The following is a 17,655-nucleotide window of genomic DNA, read 5'->3' on the forward strand; positions in this document are numbered from 1 at the left end:
TCCAACCAGGGGGTCCATCTGCTTTCCTCAGGTGTACCTTGTTCCATCGTGCCCGTCCACCCCAAGGTCACTCCCCCCTACATGTGGAAGAGATGCAAAGCCCTGAGATGTGGGCTACAGGCTGTAAGAGGCAGGCCCCTGGAGAGGATCCGCACCAGGGGGTCCCATATATAGTCAAAGCTTCTTCTCGATTCTGCCAATTTATCTGTCAAGCGTTCCATGGAGAGGCTGTGTGGTAATCTAGTGTACCATAGTGCTATGGGGGGGGGGTTCTGATTTTTTCCAGTATGATGCTAAAGCCGTCTTTGCAGCTCCCAATGCTAGACACATAATTGAGCGGTCTCCCAGAGTTTGGTACTTCAGGTCTGGGGCACGTTTATCTAGCAAAATGTGTGCTTGAGATGCTGGGATGGGGTAACCTAGAATGTCTTAAGTGGGACAAGATTTCCTCCCAGTAGGGGTAAATAGCTGGGCAATCCCACCAGATATGTTGGAAGTCACCCAGCATACCACAGCCCGGCCAGCATCTATCGCACATGTGGGGATACATTTTTTAAAAAGTTTTTCTGTGTAGAGGTACCAATTGTAAAGCAGTTTGTAGTGTGCTTCTCTTGCCCCCATAGAACTATTGTATTTAGTTATATCGCTGAACAGTAGGCTTCAGGGACCGTTCTCTATTGTGGAACCCCATACCTGCTCCAAAAAGTAATATGGCGAGGTGTGAAAGTGCGCTGGGCCGAAGTCAGTAGTTTATACAGCATGCTTCCCCTTGCTACCCCTCCTTGTTGTACAAATGTTTCAATTGGAAGGAGGTCCCTGGTAGCCGCGGGTCGCATGTGAGGCTGTGTAACCCAGTGTTTCAATTGAGTGTAATAGAAGTGTTCAGATGGGGGCAGCCGAAAGTTTTCTTGCCATATGAATCGGGTGATCATTGTATGGGCGTCTATAAAAAAGTATTTGGGGAGATCGATAGTCAGGCTCTGGAACAGATATAAAATATGGGGGTGTACCGTCATCTTAATGGTATTGATACGTCCCAGCCAAGTAAGCCAGAGAGGCGGCCATCTCTTAAAGTCCGTTCGTATCTTTTTGAGGAGGGGTGGGAAATTGGCTTTAAACAAGTCAGCAACTTTGGGGGTAAGTTTAATGCCTAAGTAAGTGATCTCCTTTTTTGCCCATACAAATGATGTTTCGGACGCTATCTCCCCCATCTCAGATGTGGGAGTTATCAGATTGAGCAGATATGATTTCCCCTTATTCACCTTAAAGCCCGGCACTTGCTCATAAGGAGCGAGTTTCTCCTGGATTGTCAGTAGGGTGGTTCGGGGTTCAGTAATAAAAATTAAAATATCCTCTGCAAACATTCAAATTTTATGCTGGTAGGGACCAAACCGGATTCTTGGATGTGCCCTCATCCTAGCTGCTAGGGGTTCCACACTGAGCACAAACAGCAGTGGTGGGAGAGGACAACCCTTTCTCGTTCCCCTTGTCAGGTCAAAAAAGCCGGACGCCACCCCATGCACCAATATTCATGAGCGGGGTAGAAATAATTGCTCATCACCACTGCTTTGAACTGGTCACTGAACTCGAACTGCCGAAAAGTAGCCACCAAGAAGGACCACTCCATCCGGTCAAAAGCCTTCTCGGCGTCTAGTGCCAGTAACATCGCCGGTATCTGTTTCTTTGTCACTTTTTCCATCAGATGAATTACTTGTCTTAGGTTATCGTGCATTTGGCAACCTTTAATGAATCCTGATTGGTCGGGGTGTATAAGTCTGGTAGCACCTCCTCAAGCCTCCTGGCCAGGATTTTAGAGTATAGCTATGCGTCTAGATTAAGTAGGGCAATGGGTCTGTAGGAGGCACAGGACTCAGGGTCTTTCCCAGCTTTGGGGATAAGTGTGATTAGGCCTTCTCCAATGGTGGGGGACAGTGCATGCCCCATTCTAACATGATTGAACAAATCAGTGAGGTGCTGTGTTAGCTCCGCACTGAAGGATTTATAGAAATGGGCATTGAACCCGTCTGGTCCCGGTGCTTTGTGTAGAGGGAGAGAGTCGATGGCCGTCTGCACTTCGTCTGTTGTAAAAGGAGCCATCAAGGTGTCATTGGTTTCTTGGGATACCTGCGGAAGGTTTGATTGTTGGAGGTATGTGCCTTGTGTTAGGGTTTCTGGTCTGTCTGACTTGTACAGTCAGGTATAGAAATCTCTAAAGGCTTGTGCTTTTCCCTCATCTGATTGATGTTCCCCTAACTCATCTTGTGTTTGAGCTATGTTTTTATTCCCTAGCTTGTTTGGTGTGTAATTGTCTTGCCAGGAGTAAGCCTATTTTATTTGCAGTTTTTCTTTGATGGAGATCACCTTCTTCTGTGAAAGCCAAGTGGGGGAATGTTTGTGGGCCTGTTCTGCTGCCGTCAGTTTGTTTTCTAGAGTTTGTCTTTCATTGGCCTTTAATTGGTGTAGAGAAGTTGCTAAAGAAATGTATTCACCCCTTATGACTGCCTTGAATGCATCCCAATTAGTGAGGTGGAGGTTTCCGCAAAGTCATTATTCTGACAAAAAGTCTCTAGTAGCCCTCCGCAATTTGTCTCGAAGCGTTGGGTCGTGGGTTAAAATGTTAGGGAAGTACCATCTACGAAATTTAGAGCGCGTGGTGGGCCAGTCAAGTGCAATCCCCATCGGAGCATGATCAGAAACGATAATTGGGTGGATATTTGCTGTTCTAAGTGCTTGTCGAAGGGGTTGAATCATGAAAATATAGTCGATCTTTGAATAGGATCTGTGTGAGTGGGAGGAGAAAGTATAGTCCCTCACCGTGGGATTGAGCGTACACCATGTGTCGATAAGAACCAACCTGTTGAGGGCCGTTTTAACAGTCTTTGCAAAGGAACTTGTTTGGGCTCTCTGGGGATGGGTTGTATCTTGGCCATTGTCCCATATCATATTGAAATCTCCCAATAAAAAAACATCCCCCTCGGCGTAGCCCTCCAACTTATCTAGAAAACCCAAGAGGAAATTGCGTTTGTCCACTATTGGGAGCGTATAGAGTGGCCACTGTACAAATCCTCCCTCCCAGATTGCCCTTGGCCATTAAATATCTGCCCTCTTTGACCTGTTTTGTGCCCAGAACCTGGAAGTAGATGGATTTGTGAAACATCAGGGCAAGACTGCAATGTTTTGTTGTCACTGAGGCCGTGTATACCTGTGGGTAGTGTTTGTAGTGTAGTCAATGTCACTCCCCCTTCTTGAGGTGTGTTTCTTGCAGGGCAATAATATCAAAATGATGGTCATCAAAGAACTTCCCCAACTGCGATCTCTTTTTAGGGCAATTCAGACCCTTGACGTTCCATGACAGGAGTTCTAGCATCCTGCTGGTCTATTAGGTATTGCCATAATTGGGTCAGCCCATTTCCCTGCTTGTCCCGTGGTCTCCTTCAACCCTTGCCTCCCCCTACAGGACTCTGGAGATACCGTGCACCCCCCCTAGTAAGCCTATCCACACCAAGTGAGGACACAAAATAATAATAAAAAACATAGAAGACCATCAGAACAATTATAAACATGTAGACATATTGTTGCAGGTTCTCAAACCTTTTTGAGATCTTCATGGAAGGGAGTGAATACACAATCACTCTTGTCCCCCACAGAGACTGCTTATTAAAACCCTAAAAACGTCAACTGTAAGCATCGCTTATCTTCTTTGCTCGTGGAGAAAAAAATAAAATAAAAGTGACCGGTCACCCTGCTTTCTTACAAGACTCTTACAAGACTCCAAGCGGGTTTTCTTGGTACACTTCACTGGGGTTCCCTACCCCTTCTCATTCCCAATGGGAGTTCTCATGTCACCCACGACCAGGCCCCTCACTTGTCCAGTATTGGATCCTAATCTTATTCTCATCCCGGGTGGGATGCTTTATTCTTGGGAATCTTTTTCCCCCTCTTCGGTTGCTTCCACTGATCTGTGGAGGTAGATGGCTCCTCCTGTCATCGTGTTCCACCTGGTGTCTTGACCGATTCTGCTGTACAACTTTCCTGTAAGCCCGCTTCCGTGAAATGATGTGGCTTACTGTTGAGCTAAAAAGCTAAGCCGAAAGGAAATGTCCATCTATACCTAACACTTTTCTTTCGCAGTGCGTCCGTGATTGGTCAAAATTGCAGCCTTCAGGTCAGCGTAGCTGGAGCGAAATCCTGAAATAATGGGCACTTTGCACCCTGGAAGGACACGGAGTCCTGCTTTCTCACCTATTGGAGGATTTTTTCCTTTACTTTGAACAAACTCCGTTTCGCAAGGATATCTCTAGGCCTCCTCCCCTCGCTTGCGGTGCGGATCCCTACCCTATGTACTTGCTCCAATTGGACCTCTGGATGGTCAGTGCCCAGGATAGTGGAAAAGAGACCAACCACGAAGGCCTCCAGATCCGCACCTTCGCTCCCTTCCTCCAGCCCCCTCAATCTAATGTTATCTCTATGGAAGCAGTTTTCCAAGTCTTCGCACTTGAGAAGAGTTAATTGGAGTTGTGTCTTGAGGTGGGTGACCTCTCCCTCCAAATGATCCATCTACTGTTTCATCTCTAGGACATTCACTTCCAAATCCAGTGTGTGGGTCCCCACTGAATCCATATCGGCTTGAAGGGAGGACAACCGGGTGTTAATTTCAGTTTTGAAAGCATCAAGAGTAGCCTTTATATCGGCCGTCAGTTCTTCACGAAGTTCCGTTTTGAAAGCGTGGAGGGATGTTAGGAGGTCTTCCTTCGTTAGCGCCATCTCTCCTGTCTGTGGCAAGGAGGATCCACCTGCTCTGGTGGGTGCAAAGTAATTAGAGACCCTAGTACATTGTGGCTTCCGTCGAGGCATAGGCGCCCTCCCAGGTCATCACCACCATCTTACTCCACTTTCAGTCGTGGTGCCTGCTACCATGTCTTCTGCCCCGTTGGGTAGGTCCTGCTCGTTATGTACCCGTTTCAGGTGAGGGGGGTGAGTCATGCGGCACCGCGTTCCAGGGTGCCCGCAAAGTGACTTGTGGTTTTCCCCTGTACCGCGCTGATGGGCACCATCTTGAAGTCAGGCAGTTTTACTGGTGAGTCCAGTTTTAGTTCACCTGGGCCCTCACCCTCGCTTTTTACCCCTCACCAACAGGGAGGGAGACAGGCCCCTTCTGGCGATCCCCGATGGTCCCCAGGTCGCCGCCCATCATCTGTGAGAGGCCAGGCTCCGTCCAATTCAAACCATGGCTGCACCGCTGCCTCCCATTATAATCGTCCTCCTCCCATGATGCGCACCACGACCGTTGCCAGTTTTAAAATGGGGCCGCAGCGCCTCCGCTCTGTACCTGCGTCTGTCGTCAACTCGAAGTGCAGCAGGGATGCGATCAAAAGGCTGCTCCGGCAGCCACACCGGCCCGTCACTCTGCCGCCGCGGGGCCTCAGGCGGTCAGCGCTCCAGCACGGCGCCTGAACCACGGCGCACCACAATCTCCAAAACTCCACAGACCCTCTCTGGGGCAGAGCAACTGTCTGGCTCACATTTAGACACCTTAATCCTCGTGACTGTGAGGGCTTAGAGCGGAGCCTCCGGGAATCACGTTCGGACAGCCATGTTGGTTGGCCATGCCCCTCGTGTCAAGTTTCTTAATTGAGTTGTGCATGAATATATTATGTTGAGTAGGTCTCTGAGTCAACAAAAAGCCTCTGACAATAAGAGACACAGCTCCCTCAGTGGAGAAAAAAAAATGTTCTACAAAGGGATGAAATGAAATGAAGCATAAACTACAGTTATATACCAGAATGCTATTGATTCAAACTTGTGTATATTTAAAAACTGTTGACTGCATGGTTCATTATGCACCTATTGTTTTACTACTATTTTGGGCACATTATTAATAGCTAGGCAGACTCATGAAGATTTTAAAAACTGTTTTGATGACATCACTGCTTTTAGAGGAAATGTTGTCAGGTTCTGCATATCTCAATTAAAAAAATGGCAACATGAATTAAATAGAGTCCATCCCCACTAGAACAAAGTCCATGTGGTGCAGTTCTAATGAGTGGATAGTTTTGATCTATGGGTGACCGAAAGTCTGTTTTCAAGTTTCAAAGAACAAAACAGTCAGAAATTGATGGTTATCATTCACCAAAATTCCAAAGGAGGCATAGTTCACCCTGACTCTTTTAAGGACACAAAGTCTGACAGTCTTGGAGATATTTCAGTTCAAAATACATAGAGTGATACATAACATAAGGTCATCATGTTGACTGTCCCAACCATCATGGGCAAAAGTCTTTATATAAGTTGAGATAAATGCCTAGAGAACATTTAGTAGTCCTTAGGTTTAAAGAGGACTGCAAAAGGAGGTGGATCACTGACGATTGAGCAAAATGTACTTCTACTTGCAAAAAACATGGGAACGCATTATCATGCCTGATCATAAAAAACACTTTTATAACTGTGAGAAAGTAGCCTCTTTCTAGCCTTGTTACCCCCACTTTTGGCCTGTTTGTGAGTGTATGTCAGGGTGTTTTCACTGTCTCACTGGGATCCTGCTAGCCAGGGCACAGTGCTCATAGTGAAAACCCTATGTTTTCAGTATGTTTGTTATGTGCCACTGGGACCCTGCTAGCCAGGACCCCAGTGCTCATAAGTTAGTGGCCTATATGTATGTGTTCCCTGTGTGATGCCTAACTGTCTCACTGAGGCTCTGCTAACCAGAACCTCAGTGGTTATGCTCTCTCTGTACAAATTGTCACTAACAGGCTAGTGACCAATTTCACCAATTTACATTGGCATACTGGAACACCCTTATAATTCCCTAGTATATGGTACTGAGGTACCCAAGGTATTGGGGTTCCAGGAGATCCCTATGGGCTGCAGCATTTCTTTTGCCACCCATAGGGAGATCTGACAAATTCTTACACAGGCCTGCCACAGCAGCCTGAGTGAAATAACGTCCACGTTATTTCACAGCCATTTACCACTGCACTTAAATAACTTATAAGTCACCTATATGTCTAACCTTTACCTGGTAAAGGTTGGGTGCTAAGTTACTTAGTGTGTGGGCACCCTGGCACTAGCCAAGGTGCCCCCACATTGTTCAGGGCAAATTCCCCGGACTTTGTGAGTGCGGGGACACCATTACACGCGTGCACTATACATATGTCACGACATATGTATAGCGTCACAATGGTAACTCCGAACATGGCCATGTAACATGTCTAAGATCATGGAATTGTCACCTCAATGCCATCCTGGCATTGGGGAGACAATTCCATGATCCCCCGAGTCTCTAGCACAGACCCGGGTACTGCCAAACTACCTTTCCCGGGGTTTCACTGCAGCTGCTGCTGCTGCCAACCCCTCAGACAGGTTTCTGCCCTCCTGGGGTCCAGCCAGGCTTGGCCCAGGAGGGCAGAACAAAGGACTTCCTCAGAGAGAGGGTGTTACACCCTCTCCCTTTGGAAAAAGGTGTCAGGGCTGGGGAGGAGTAGCCTCCCCCAGCCTCTGGAAATGCTTTGATGGGCACAGATGGTGCCCATATCTGCATAAGCCAGTCTACACCGGTTCAGGGATCCCCCAGCCCTGCTCTGGCGCGAAACTGGACAAAGGAAAGGGGAGTGACCACTCCCCTGACCTGCACCTCCCCTGGGAGGTGCCCAGAGCTCCGCCAGTGTGCTCCAGACCTCTGCCATCTTGAAAACAGAGGTGCTGCTGGCACACTGGACTGCTCTGAGTGGCCAGGGCCAGCAGGTGATGTCAGAGACTCCTTCTGATAGGCTCTTACCTGTGTTGCTAGCCTATCCTCCTTCGTAGGTAGCCAAACCTCCTTTTCTGGCTATTTAGGGTCTCTGCTTTGGGGAATTCTTTAGATAACGAATGCAAGAGCTCATCAGAGTTCCTCTGCATCTCTCTCTTCACCTTCTGCCAAGGAATCGACTGCTGACTGCGCTGGAAGCCTGCAAAACCGCAACAAAGTAGCAAAGACGACTACTGCAACCTTGTATCGCTGAACCTTCCGCCTTCTCGACTGTTTTCCTGGTGGTGCATGCTGTGGGGGTAGTCTGCCTCCTCTCTGCACTAGAAGCTCTGAAGAAATCTCCTGTGGGTCGACGGAATCTTCCCCCTGCAACCGCAGGCACCAAAAGACTGCATCACCGGTCCTCTGGGTCCCCTCTCAGCACGACGAGCGTGGTCCCTGGAACTCAGCAACTCTGTCCAAGTGACTCCCACAGTCCAGCGACTCTTCAGTCCAAGTTTGGTGGAGGTAAGTCCTTGCCTCCCCACGCCAGACTGCATTGCTGGGTACCGCGTGATTTGCAGCTGCTCCGGCTCCTGTGCACTCTTCCAGGATTTCCTTTGTGCACAGCCAAGCCTGGGTCCCCGACACTCTAACCTGCAGTGCACGACCTCCTGAGTTGTCCTCCGGCGTCGTGGGACCTTCTTTTGTGACTTTGGGTGAGCTCCGGTTCACTCTTCTTCGTAGTGCCTGTTCCGGCACTTCTGCGGGTGCTGTCTGCTTCTGAGTGGGCTCCTTGTCTTGCTGGGCGCCCCCTCTGTCTCCTCACGCAATTGGCGACATTCTGGTCCCTCCTGGGCCACAGCAGCATCCAAAAACCCTAACCGCGACCCTTGCAGCTAGCAAGGCTTGTTTGCGGTCTTTCTGCACGGAAACACCTCTGCAAGCTTCTTCACGACATGGGACATCCATCCTCCAAAGGGGAAGTTCCTAGTCCTCTTCGTTCTTGCAGAATCCACAGCTTCTACCATCCGGTGGCAGCTTCTTTGCACCCTCAGCTGGCATTTCTTGGGCATCTGGCCACTCACGACTTGAGTGTGACTCTTGGACTTGGTCCCCTTGTTCCACAGGTTCTCTCGTCTGGAAATCCATCGTTGTTGCATTGCTGGTGTTGGTCTTCCTTGCAGAATTCCCCTATCACGACTTCTGTGCTCTCTGGGGAACTTAGGTGCACTTTGCACCCACTTTTCAGGGTCTTGGGGTGGGCTATTTTTCTAACCCTCACTGTTTTCTTACAGTCCCAGCGACCCTCTACAAGCTCACATAGGTTGGGGGTCCATTTGTGGTTCGCATTCCACTTCTAGAGTATATGGTTTGTGTTGCCCCTATACCTATGTGCTCTCATTGCAATCTATTGTGACTGTACATTGCTTGCATTGCTTTCTATTGCTATTACTGCATATTTTTGGTATTGTGTACATATATCTTGTGTATATTTGCTATCCTCATACTGAGGGTACTCACTGAGATACTTTTGGCATATTGTCATAAAAATAAAGTACCTTTATTTTTAGTATATCTGTGTATTGTGTTTTCTTATGATATTGTGCATATGACACTAGTGGTATAGTGGGAGTTTTGCATGTCTCCTAGTTCAGCCTAAGCTGCTCTGCTAAGCTACCCTTTTCTATCAGCCAAAGCTGCTAGGCACCTCTTCTACACTAATAAGGGATACCTGGACCTGGTGCAGAGTGTAAGTACCCCTTGGTACCCACTACAAACCAGGCCAGTCTCCTACAATAACAGTAATGTTTTATTGCTATAGTAGAAAAAACATTTTAAAATAAAGTATGTATTCCATTACAAGATGAAGTTATCCACTGGTTCATAGCTGAAAGCCCCCTTTTCATATCCTTTTAAACTGAAAGTCCTCGAAATTATGTTCCCGCTATAACCATCTGAGCTCCCAAACCAAGTTTATTAGAGCAGTGCTAAACTCAAATTTATATTTGTCCCAAAGAGAAGGTTCCACAGAAGAGGACGGAGAGGAAAAATGAAGAAGAAGAAAAAGAGGAAGAAGGAGACGAAATCCCATGGACACATGGACTGGTGATGACAGAGCAACCAGTATCAAGGTTTCGGAGAGGTAAGATGACAGAGTCACGTATCTACTGTCATTTTTCCACTCCTAAATATGTAAATGTCTTCACATTAAAAACAAACACGTCATACCATATTATACATTAGCAAGATTCTCAGTTCTCCTTTCTCAAAACACAATTCAACCATTTTTAAAAGAAAAATTCAGTCAATAAAAAAAGGAGATCTCTTACCTGATAGACCAACTTTTTCCAGGCGATTTTCTCTCAAGGCAGTGGTCTTGTGGCATGTCATCATCCGATGCTGAACCTGGTGTGCCACACCCATTAGCCAATAGGCTACTCACTTTTGAACTCTGTCGGCCCCCTTTAGCATTGCCTGTCAGACTGGACCCATTCATGTGACAATAGCTCTGAGCCGGAAGTTCATCAGATCTTTTAGGACCACCTTCTAATTCTGTTTTGAAATGACTGTCTGTGGTCTCACTTGAGAAGTCATCATTGCACAGTTTGTCAAGGTCAGGCATACTGAGTGCTCTTAGCTCCCTCAATTTGGAACGTGATAATGAGGATTGTCTGCTCGGTCCTCCTGAATACCGGTTTCTTCTAACAGGTGGCGTTTGAAGTGATATAACCTGATCTTGGGCAGGTACACTTTTCTCAACTGTAGGAACATTTGAGTTACAATCCATTGAATTGTCTTCAAAATGTGTTAAGGCACCACTTGATGGAGATTTCTTTAGTTGTGGGGATAAGGGCACTTCATTTTGGGTGTCGCTACATGAACTCAAACTCCGTCTTAAAGACCGAGAGACATCTCCAATGTTTGTTGTTCCCGAGGATATGTAACCTGAAGATCTCCTACAAAGAGGGGGTTTGGAAGTGAGCGAAGTGGAGTGGATATCAATAGCTTTAATAAGAGGTTTCTCAAAAGTTGCCAGATTCTCAAAAGATTTGATTCGTTGCTTTACAGAAAAAGAGGGATTGGGGTCATGAGGCCAGTAAAGTTCATAATAGTAATTTCTTTTAGCGTGTCTTGTTTTTGCTTTGCTGGGACTTCTCTTTACATTTACTGATGTTGATTCTTTATGGTCTAGTTTTGGGATTGCTTGGGAAGATTCTATGTGTTGGTGTTGATCTTGAACATTGTCAGATTTCCTTATATCTACCTTACTCTTCTGCAATATCCCTGATTGTGAATTAAAATCATAATTATATTTTTGAGCTTCTATACTTTCTGGAATATGCTGAACCAGGTATGAGTGAATTTGCACATTGCCCTCCTCTTTTAAATTATGTAACAGGTGTGTTGGCACTGACTGTGTTCTTGTTACTGGCCTTGACATACTATGCATATTAACAGGTGGGTCTATGTGGACAAGCTCCACTGAATCATCTTTTTGCTCAGGGCTCTCTGTTTTAGACCTGTAATTAGCTTGCTTTGTCTCAGTTGGAGGGACATTAGATAAAGGTGCCAATGATGACGATAGCTTCACCTCTATAAAGGTACGACGAATATCCTGACTTTCAGATCGTTCTTCACAAATGCCTGAACAATTTAATGACACAGAACAGTTCTGGGAAACAGGTATTTCCTGAAGAACTGGGTTGTCAGTGTGATCAACATTTGACTGTGAATTGCAAATATAAGGCCTACTCTTTTTATGGATTTCATTTATTTTGGTAACTGACTCAAGTTCCGGTATATAATTATGTGTCAGTGATGTCTTTTGGAGTTGTGTTATGCTGCCTTTGCTGTCCTCTAAACTCTGTAGAAGGGCATTTTCTGGAATGTTAGACTGAGGGCCTGAAATTTCGCTTTCCTTTAAATGTCTTGCTGTTTCACCATTCATAATGAAGTACCCAGACTGATTTTGATCGGCTGATATGTAGGATGGTTCCAATTTAGGCAAAACCTGCTGGGGTTTGTTGTCTTGTTCAGATCTAACATTGTTGGATGAATTTGAATTATTTCTGTCAATCTCTTTGCTCTTTGTTGAACTATGAGTCAGGGAGACCCTCTTTGTCAAAAGCTTGGGAGATGGCTGTGGGGAAGCAACTGTCTTTTTGTAATCATTCCCATCGTTGTTTGCAGCACTGGAGACATCAATATTAGCTTTACATTTGCTTTTGATAGTTAGACCCTTTAACTTTGGACCTGTTCGTAATCTGTGTGTGCTGTCTGTAAGTGATTCAATGGTACTTCTGGAAGAAATTCCCTTGTTTGACAACTTTTGCTGCACAGAAATCATCTGTGGCACTGTACTCTCTTTGCTTTTATTGGCACTTGAACTGTGGCCTTTGGGCAGATCTGTGGTTACTTGAATTTTGTTTTGTTCCATTTCAGTAGTCCTATTCGAACTATCAGCTTTAGTCAGGAGTGGACACCTGGGCATGCTTACAGGAATTTGTAATGCAGTAACATTTTTATTGCCTGCTTCACTCACATAATTTATACAGCCCTTCTCCTTTGCTGATGCATCTTGTCTTTGGTTTTCTTCTAAGTGGTCTGCAGAGAAGCCATGTATAGATGGGCTGGTAAAATGCCCAATATTCTTAGAAGACTCACAAATCCCAGTTGAATTAGCATTTTCCAAAACGTTTGCTCTCTCCTTCACATTTAAGTCACTGTTCTTATGTAAGCTGCCTGATGGAGAAGTGACATTGTCAGTAATGAGCTGGTTTACATGGTCATTGTTACTGGAAAGATGAGAAGCAGAAACTGATGGATTTTGTAAACACATCATACCAGCTACATTTGTAGGACATTCCAAGCTTGTAGATGAAATAGAGGATTTTTCAAGTGCATCTGTAAATTCACATTGATTTGTTTCTGAAGGGTAAACACAGTTTTCAAGGGCAATATCACTTGACTTACTAGGAAACAATAGAGTCTCAGGAAGTGACTGTTCAGATGACTGGACCAGCGTCACTGGTGAGTGAAAAAGACTGCTATTTAAGGAGCAAATCTCAATCTGCTCTTCTTCAGAGTCAGTAGCATGATGCGTCTCTGAAAAATGTGAACTGGTCTCAATGGATGACAATTGAAAATCACTTGTGGAATCAGTGGGAGCTTCAATTATTGATTCAGTATCTGAGAAGGAATCTTCTGCAGCTCCATACATGGATTTTGAAAATGCATCATTGGGATTGTCTAAATAGTTTGATGAGGGCAAATCAGTTTCTGTCAAGTTGCTGAAATTCCTTGAATAGTTACTGAGATTATTTTTATTTACAGTGAAAACTCTGGTAGGATCAATGGAATCCAAGACAGAAAATCCAAACATGTCTTCCATTTTGGCAGGAGAAGCATTTGTGCATTCTCTTGGATGTTCAAGTAGCTCACGTGTTACTGCTGTATCAACTCTGGAACAACACAAATCCATTTCCTGAATCATCACACGAGCATTGTCTTTAGTACCCTTCCCTTCTCGTTGTGTGGCCATAGTCTGTAAACCCGGACTATTCTCAGAATCAATTAGCTCACCATCAAACTCATCAATATTAGTAACTGGACTCCCACCACAGTCTTCCAAGGGACTTTGCAGTACATCTTTTGCCTCAGCAGCTGACACCAAGAATGGTTCAGACAGCAACGTTCTGTCAGAAAGGCATTTAGATGTGTCATTTTGTAAATGTTCCTCATATTGTTCAGGACTGGTTTCTGTTTTTGAATCATCTTTGCTTAAGTCACCTCCTGAAGACATGATGATATTTGATAACTGATTCACAGCTGTAAGAAAAAGTAAAAAGATAGTGAATATATATATATTTTTTTTAAATCAATCAATTCAATATATGTCTTCATAAATGTGTATTCCTGGCATATGTTATTGCATTATAGTATTTTATTGAGTTAATTAAATGTACAGCATGTACTGTACACTACTGACTGATCTTAATTAGTTATGAATAGTATATACACTTTTCAATCCCAGGCAATGTGAACTCAATCATGGGTCAAATATATTTGTTTAACTATACCCATACAGTCAGTTCTATAATGCAATGAAAATCTAGTAATCTAGATTACTGCCTAATTACAAAACCTTTCCATCTATGTCAATCCCATAATCTGAACTCATCACAATGCCACAATGGTTTAGGCACCTGGTTATCCAGTTAGTAGAATACACCATTTATAACCTTACTCCTGACTAACTACAGCATTTGTGTTGTACCTGCCTCCCCAACCGGAATCTCTGGGTGATGGCCTAAATAATGATACTACTTAACTAAATAAGTTATCATTATGGGCATTTATATCCGCAAAACCTTCCGATTCACTCTTTTCCTTCGAGAAAGAAGTGGCTGAATAGGTTTGGGTCTGTTGATCTGGAACAACATTTGACCACCGATCTCACCTGTGGTGTAAGAGAGACCTCCACATCAAAAAGAAAGCCCAGATTCATGAATACAATGGGGACATTGAAAACCATAGATTATGGGGATATCAACAGGCATTAGAGAAGTCCTATCCTTTACTCAAAAAACGGTAATTGTAGCCTTGGATTACTTCAATATGAGGTAATTGGAGCTTACCAAATCCTGGGTGACATACAGCGGGTGTTCCAGATCCACACAAGATTATAAACCCCGGAGAATAGAACACAGATCTGGGTGTTGTCTGCATAACAGTAACATGCCACTTGTCTACCTTTAGCCATGTCAATTTGAAGCTTAAAGTAGATGTTAAAAAGAGAAGTAAATAAATATGACACCTGTGACAAACCGAAGGCAGCAGATTTGGGATCTGACAGATGGTTCACAGCACAGAACGAATTGAAACCAAATGGTAGTTCTTCTGCTGCTCCCCAAAAGATGAATAATTGCTCAATTAAAACAGCAGGTTCCAATATGTTGAAGATTGAGGATATACCGAACATAACAAAAAGGGATGCCACTCTCCCCACATGAATGTATCACAGCATGTAATCTCAGAAGCCCTGAAGAACTTTTTCAGCCTCATGCAAAAGTCTAAAAATTGCTACAATTGTTGGCCAATCATCTTTTCAAGGACCTTATCCACATTGGCTGGGGAGTAATTGAGAGGAAGATAGCTGGTCTCAAATAAGCCTCCATCTTTTCTATACTCTCCTTTGTGAGCATGGCTTTGCTTCCCTTCCCTGGGAATAGCAATGTGCATATCAGCTACATAAAGATGCATAACAAGTAAAGAGCAGCGCACTTTCCAGAAAACAAACTTTGGTACCTTAACTTCATCCAATCTACAACACGGAGCAGCACTGTTGCAAAGTTCCCTATGTGTCATGGTGTGGTAAAAAAACAACTGTAATTGGAGGCAATGGGCTCCTCACATCTACGAGGCCCAGAGTCACTGCATCTGCTGCAGTATCGCTAGCTGCACCCCTACAGGGAGAATTTACCAACTTCCTGGAGGTGGAAATAGCTGCCACTGTCCAAAATGAAAAAGCATCCACAGCCTCTCATCTGCCTTAAGTTTCAATAGTGATAAGTAAAGTGAGTCTATTGGATAACAAGCCATAAAAGAAGATTTCCAAACATAGGGTTCTACAACGAAGGTTATCAATCAATGCATGTATATAAATACACATATTTCTAAAGCACAAACCTAGCCAAAAGGCAGCAGAGCACTGTACCTAGTCAAAGACAAGCATAAAGTCAAGGAGTTGATGTTACAAAGAGAAGTAAATAATTATGCCACCTGTGAGACACCGAAGGCAGCAGATTTGGGATTTGACAGAAGGTTCACAGCTTTACCAGCTGTTTAAGGGCTAAAAAGGATTAAAACTAAATGGTAGTTCTTCTGATGCCCCCCAAAAGATGAATAATCGCTCAATTAAAAAAGCATTTTCCAAACGGAGTGGGGCAGAGGATAGTTAATGCATTGTGATGTGTTCCTACAAGAGGTGACTTCTCAACATTTTCCCTAAACTTGAGCAGCGCTGAGAAGGTCCAGTTGGATATGGGGATGCTCTTCCACAATCTGGATGCATAGAAGGAAAACACCTTCTGTCTTGTATTTTCTTTTTCACACTGTTAGTTTGCAGTCTGATGGTGTCCTGGCTGTGAGTGTGCCGAGATCTACTAGAAATGGTGAACTTCTGCTAGATAAGCAGGGCTGCTGTTTGTGATAACTTTGTAAACGAGGCAGCTGGTTTTGAAGATGGTGTGGGCAGGCAAGGGGAGCCCATGCAGTGCCATAGCATGTAGGATGTGCCTAAAGGGTGCCAGTGTGGCACCTGGGAAGCTATGCAGTAGGGCATTACCACCACCCAGATGCAAGAGTGCAAGCATCTGAACAGCAGTTCCAAACTTGCATTCTGTAAGAAAGGGTTTGACTTTCTTCAGAAGTCAGAGTTGGTCTCTTGTGGCAATGTTTGCGGAGGGTGATGTTGGTGTCCAGGGTGAATCCAAGTGAATTGGCATACTTTGAAACATTGGGGTATTGAAGCAGCTCCTAATTCTTTTCGAGTACATACATTATTATTCGTATCGCTAGAACCTAGGTGTGTTCTTTAACTCAACACACTCTGCTTGATTCGATGTTATGAAGTTAGGGAGTCTATGCCCTTAAAAATAGCTCAACAGTTAGTTTAAAACACAACTGCAGTTTATAAAGAAGATTTGGGATTTTACGTTTTTTTTTTGTACTATCAATAAGTGTGACAGCAACATGGCTAAAGCAAAGGCTGTCACATAGGTTTGAAAGATATTTTTTAATTTTATTTTACTGTTTGCCGTTTTGCCTAACGCACACTTACACATTTTCAGGTATACTACCTTCTAACACCCATTAAACCTTAGGGTGGCACATTAAATGCAATATAAAAGACAGGGCCCTTCTTAATGCTTAAAATGAAATGTAAACTATGAAGTAGCGAGGGCGTGGTGAATGTATTTACAGGTTGAAAGCCTGGGCATATGCCAGATTTCATGGATTTCCAAAACCACAAGTTTTTGGCAACAGTAAAAATAATTGTTTGCCTAGAAACTATTTTTAAAACGAGTAACTATTTTATGAAGTCCAGCTGGTAAAGGAGCGTGTCTTTGTGGTGATACTCGCTGGTCCCACAGTGCCAACTGCTGGGCTCTCGCTTTCAGCCTGGCTGGAGATTCCATAAAATGGCATCAAAGAACTGCCACAGGAAAAGGTACAGCTGATGCAAAAAAAAAGAGGATGTGTAGTAAAGTTTCGGTTCATGAAAGTTGAATTTCTTCTAATAATTTGCACTTGAAGAATTCGTGATGGAGTTGGGAGGCATTCTGTTGGCGCTGGTAACGTCCTTTAATCTATAACATAGGTTTATATAGGGGGCATACATCTCTTCAGCACTGCTCATAGGACACCACAAACTGCTATAATCATCTACTGTAGCGCTTCAATGGAAAACCAGTCTCTGCAATAACATGCATATGGGAAAGAGGGAGGATAGTGCATCAGTGACCTATCAATCAAGCGACTAGGAGGAACCTTTTTTAATGGCTAATTACATTGGGCAAGGGAGCAGATGTTATGGTTGGAATGGAAACCACCAGCCTTGGGGATATGGTTCATGAGCCACATCTGGAGTTGTGGTAACCTAAATGTTGATGAGCACCGTGCTCCAGTGGAAGAGTGGTAGAGCGGAAAATGTGAGTTAATCTCTCTTGGTATGGGCATATCTAGTGATCTTTAGGTGGCCTGCAGCTGACTCTCTCAAACGTTGGAAGGGCCTATTCAGATGTTTATCCTTCCAATATTGATTAATTGAACTCCATTACATAGGATAACAGTAAACCTAATATTTATCAATAATAAAATTAAGTTGGTAAGACAGCACGGTGGAATGCGGCATGACCAGTTTG

The 17,655-nt window shown here is 44.4% G+C and overlaps 1 protein-coding gene across 5 annotated transcripts in view; it reads right to left on the reverse strand.

The window, feature by feature from the left end:
• Window positions 1–17,655, reverse strand: part of PDZD2 (PDZ domain containing 2) — an 877,375-nt gene that overhangs the window by 131,795 nt on the left and 727,925 nt on the right. For all 5 annotated transcript variants that reach the window (XM_069220426.1, XM_069220418.1, XM_069220410.1 and 2 more), the window contains exon 19: window positions 10,060–13,558. In XM_069220426.1, coding sequence (XP_069076527.1) covers window positions 10,060–13,558 — 3,499 coding nt within the window. The remainder of the gene's footprint in view (window positions 1–10,059; window positions 13,559–17,655) is intronic.

This window comes from Pleurodeles waltl, chromosome 1_1 (genome assembly GCF_031143425.1).
Source record: "Pleurodeles waltl isolate 20211129_DDA chromosome 1_1, aPleWal1.hap1.20221129, whole genome shotgun sequence".
In the NCBI taxonomy this organism is placed as follows: domain Eukaryota; kingdom Metazoa; phylum Chordata; class Amphibia; order Caudata; family Salamandridae; genus Pleurodeles; species Pleurodeles waltl.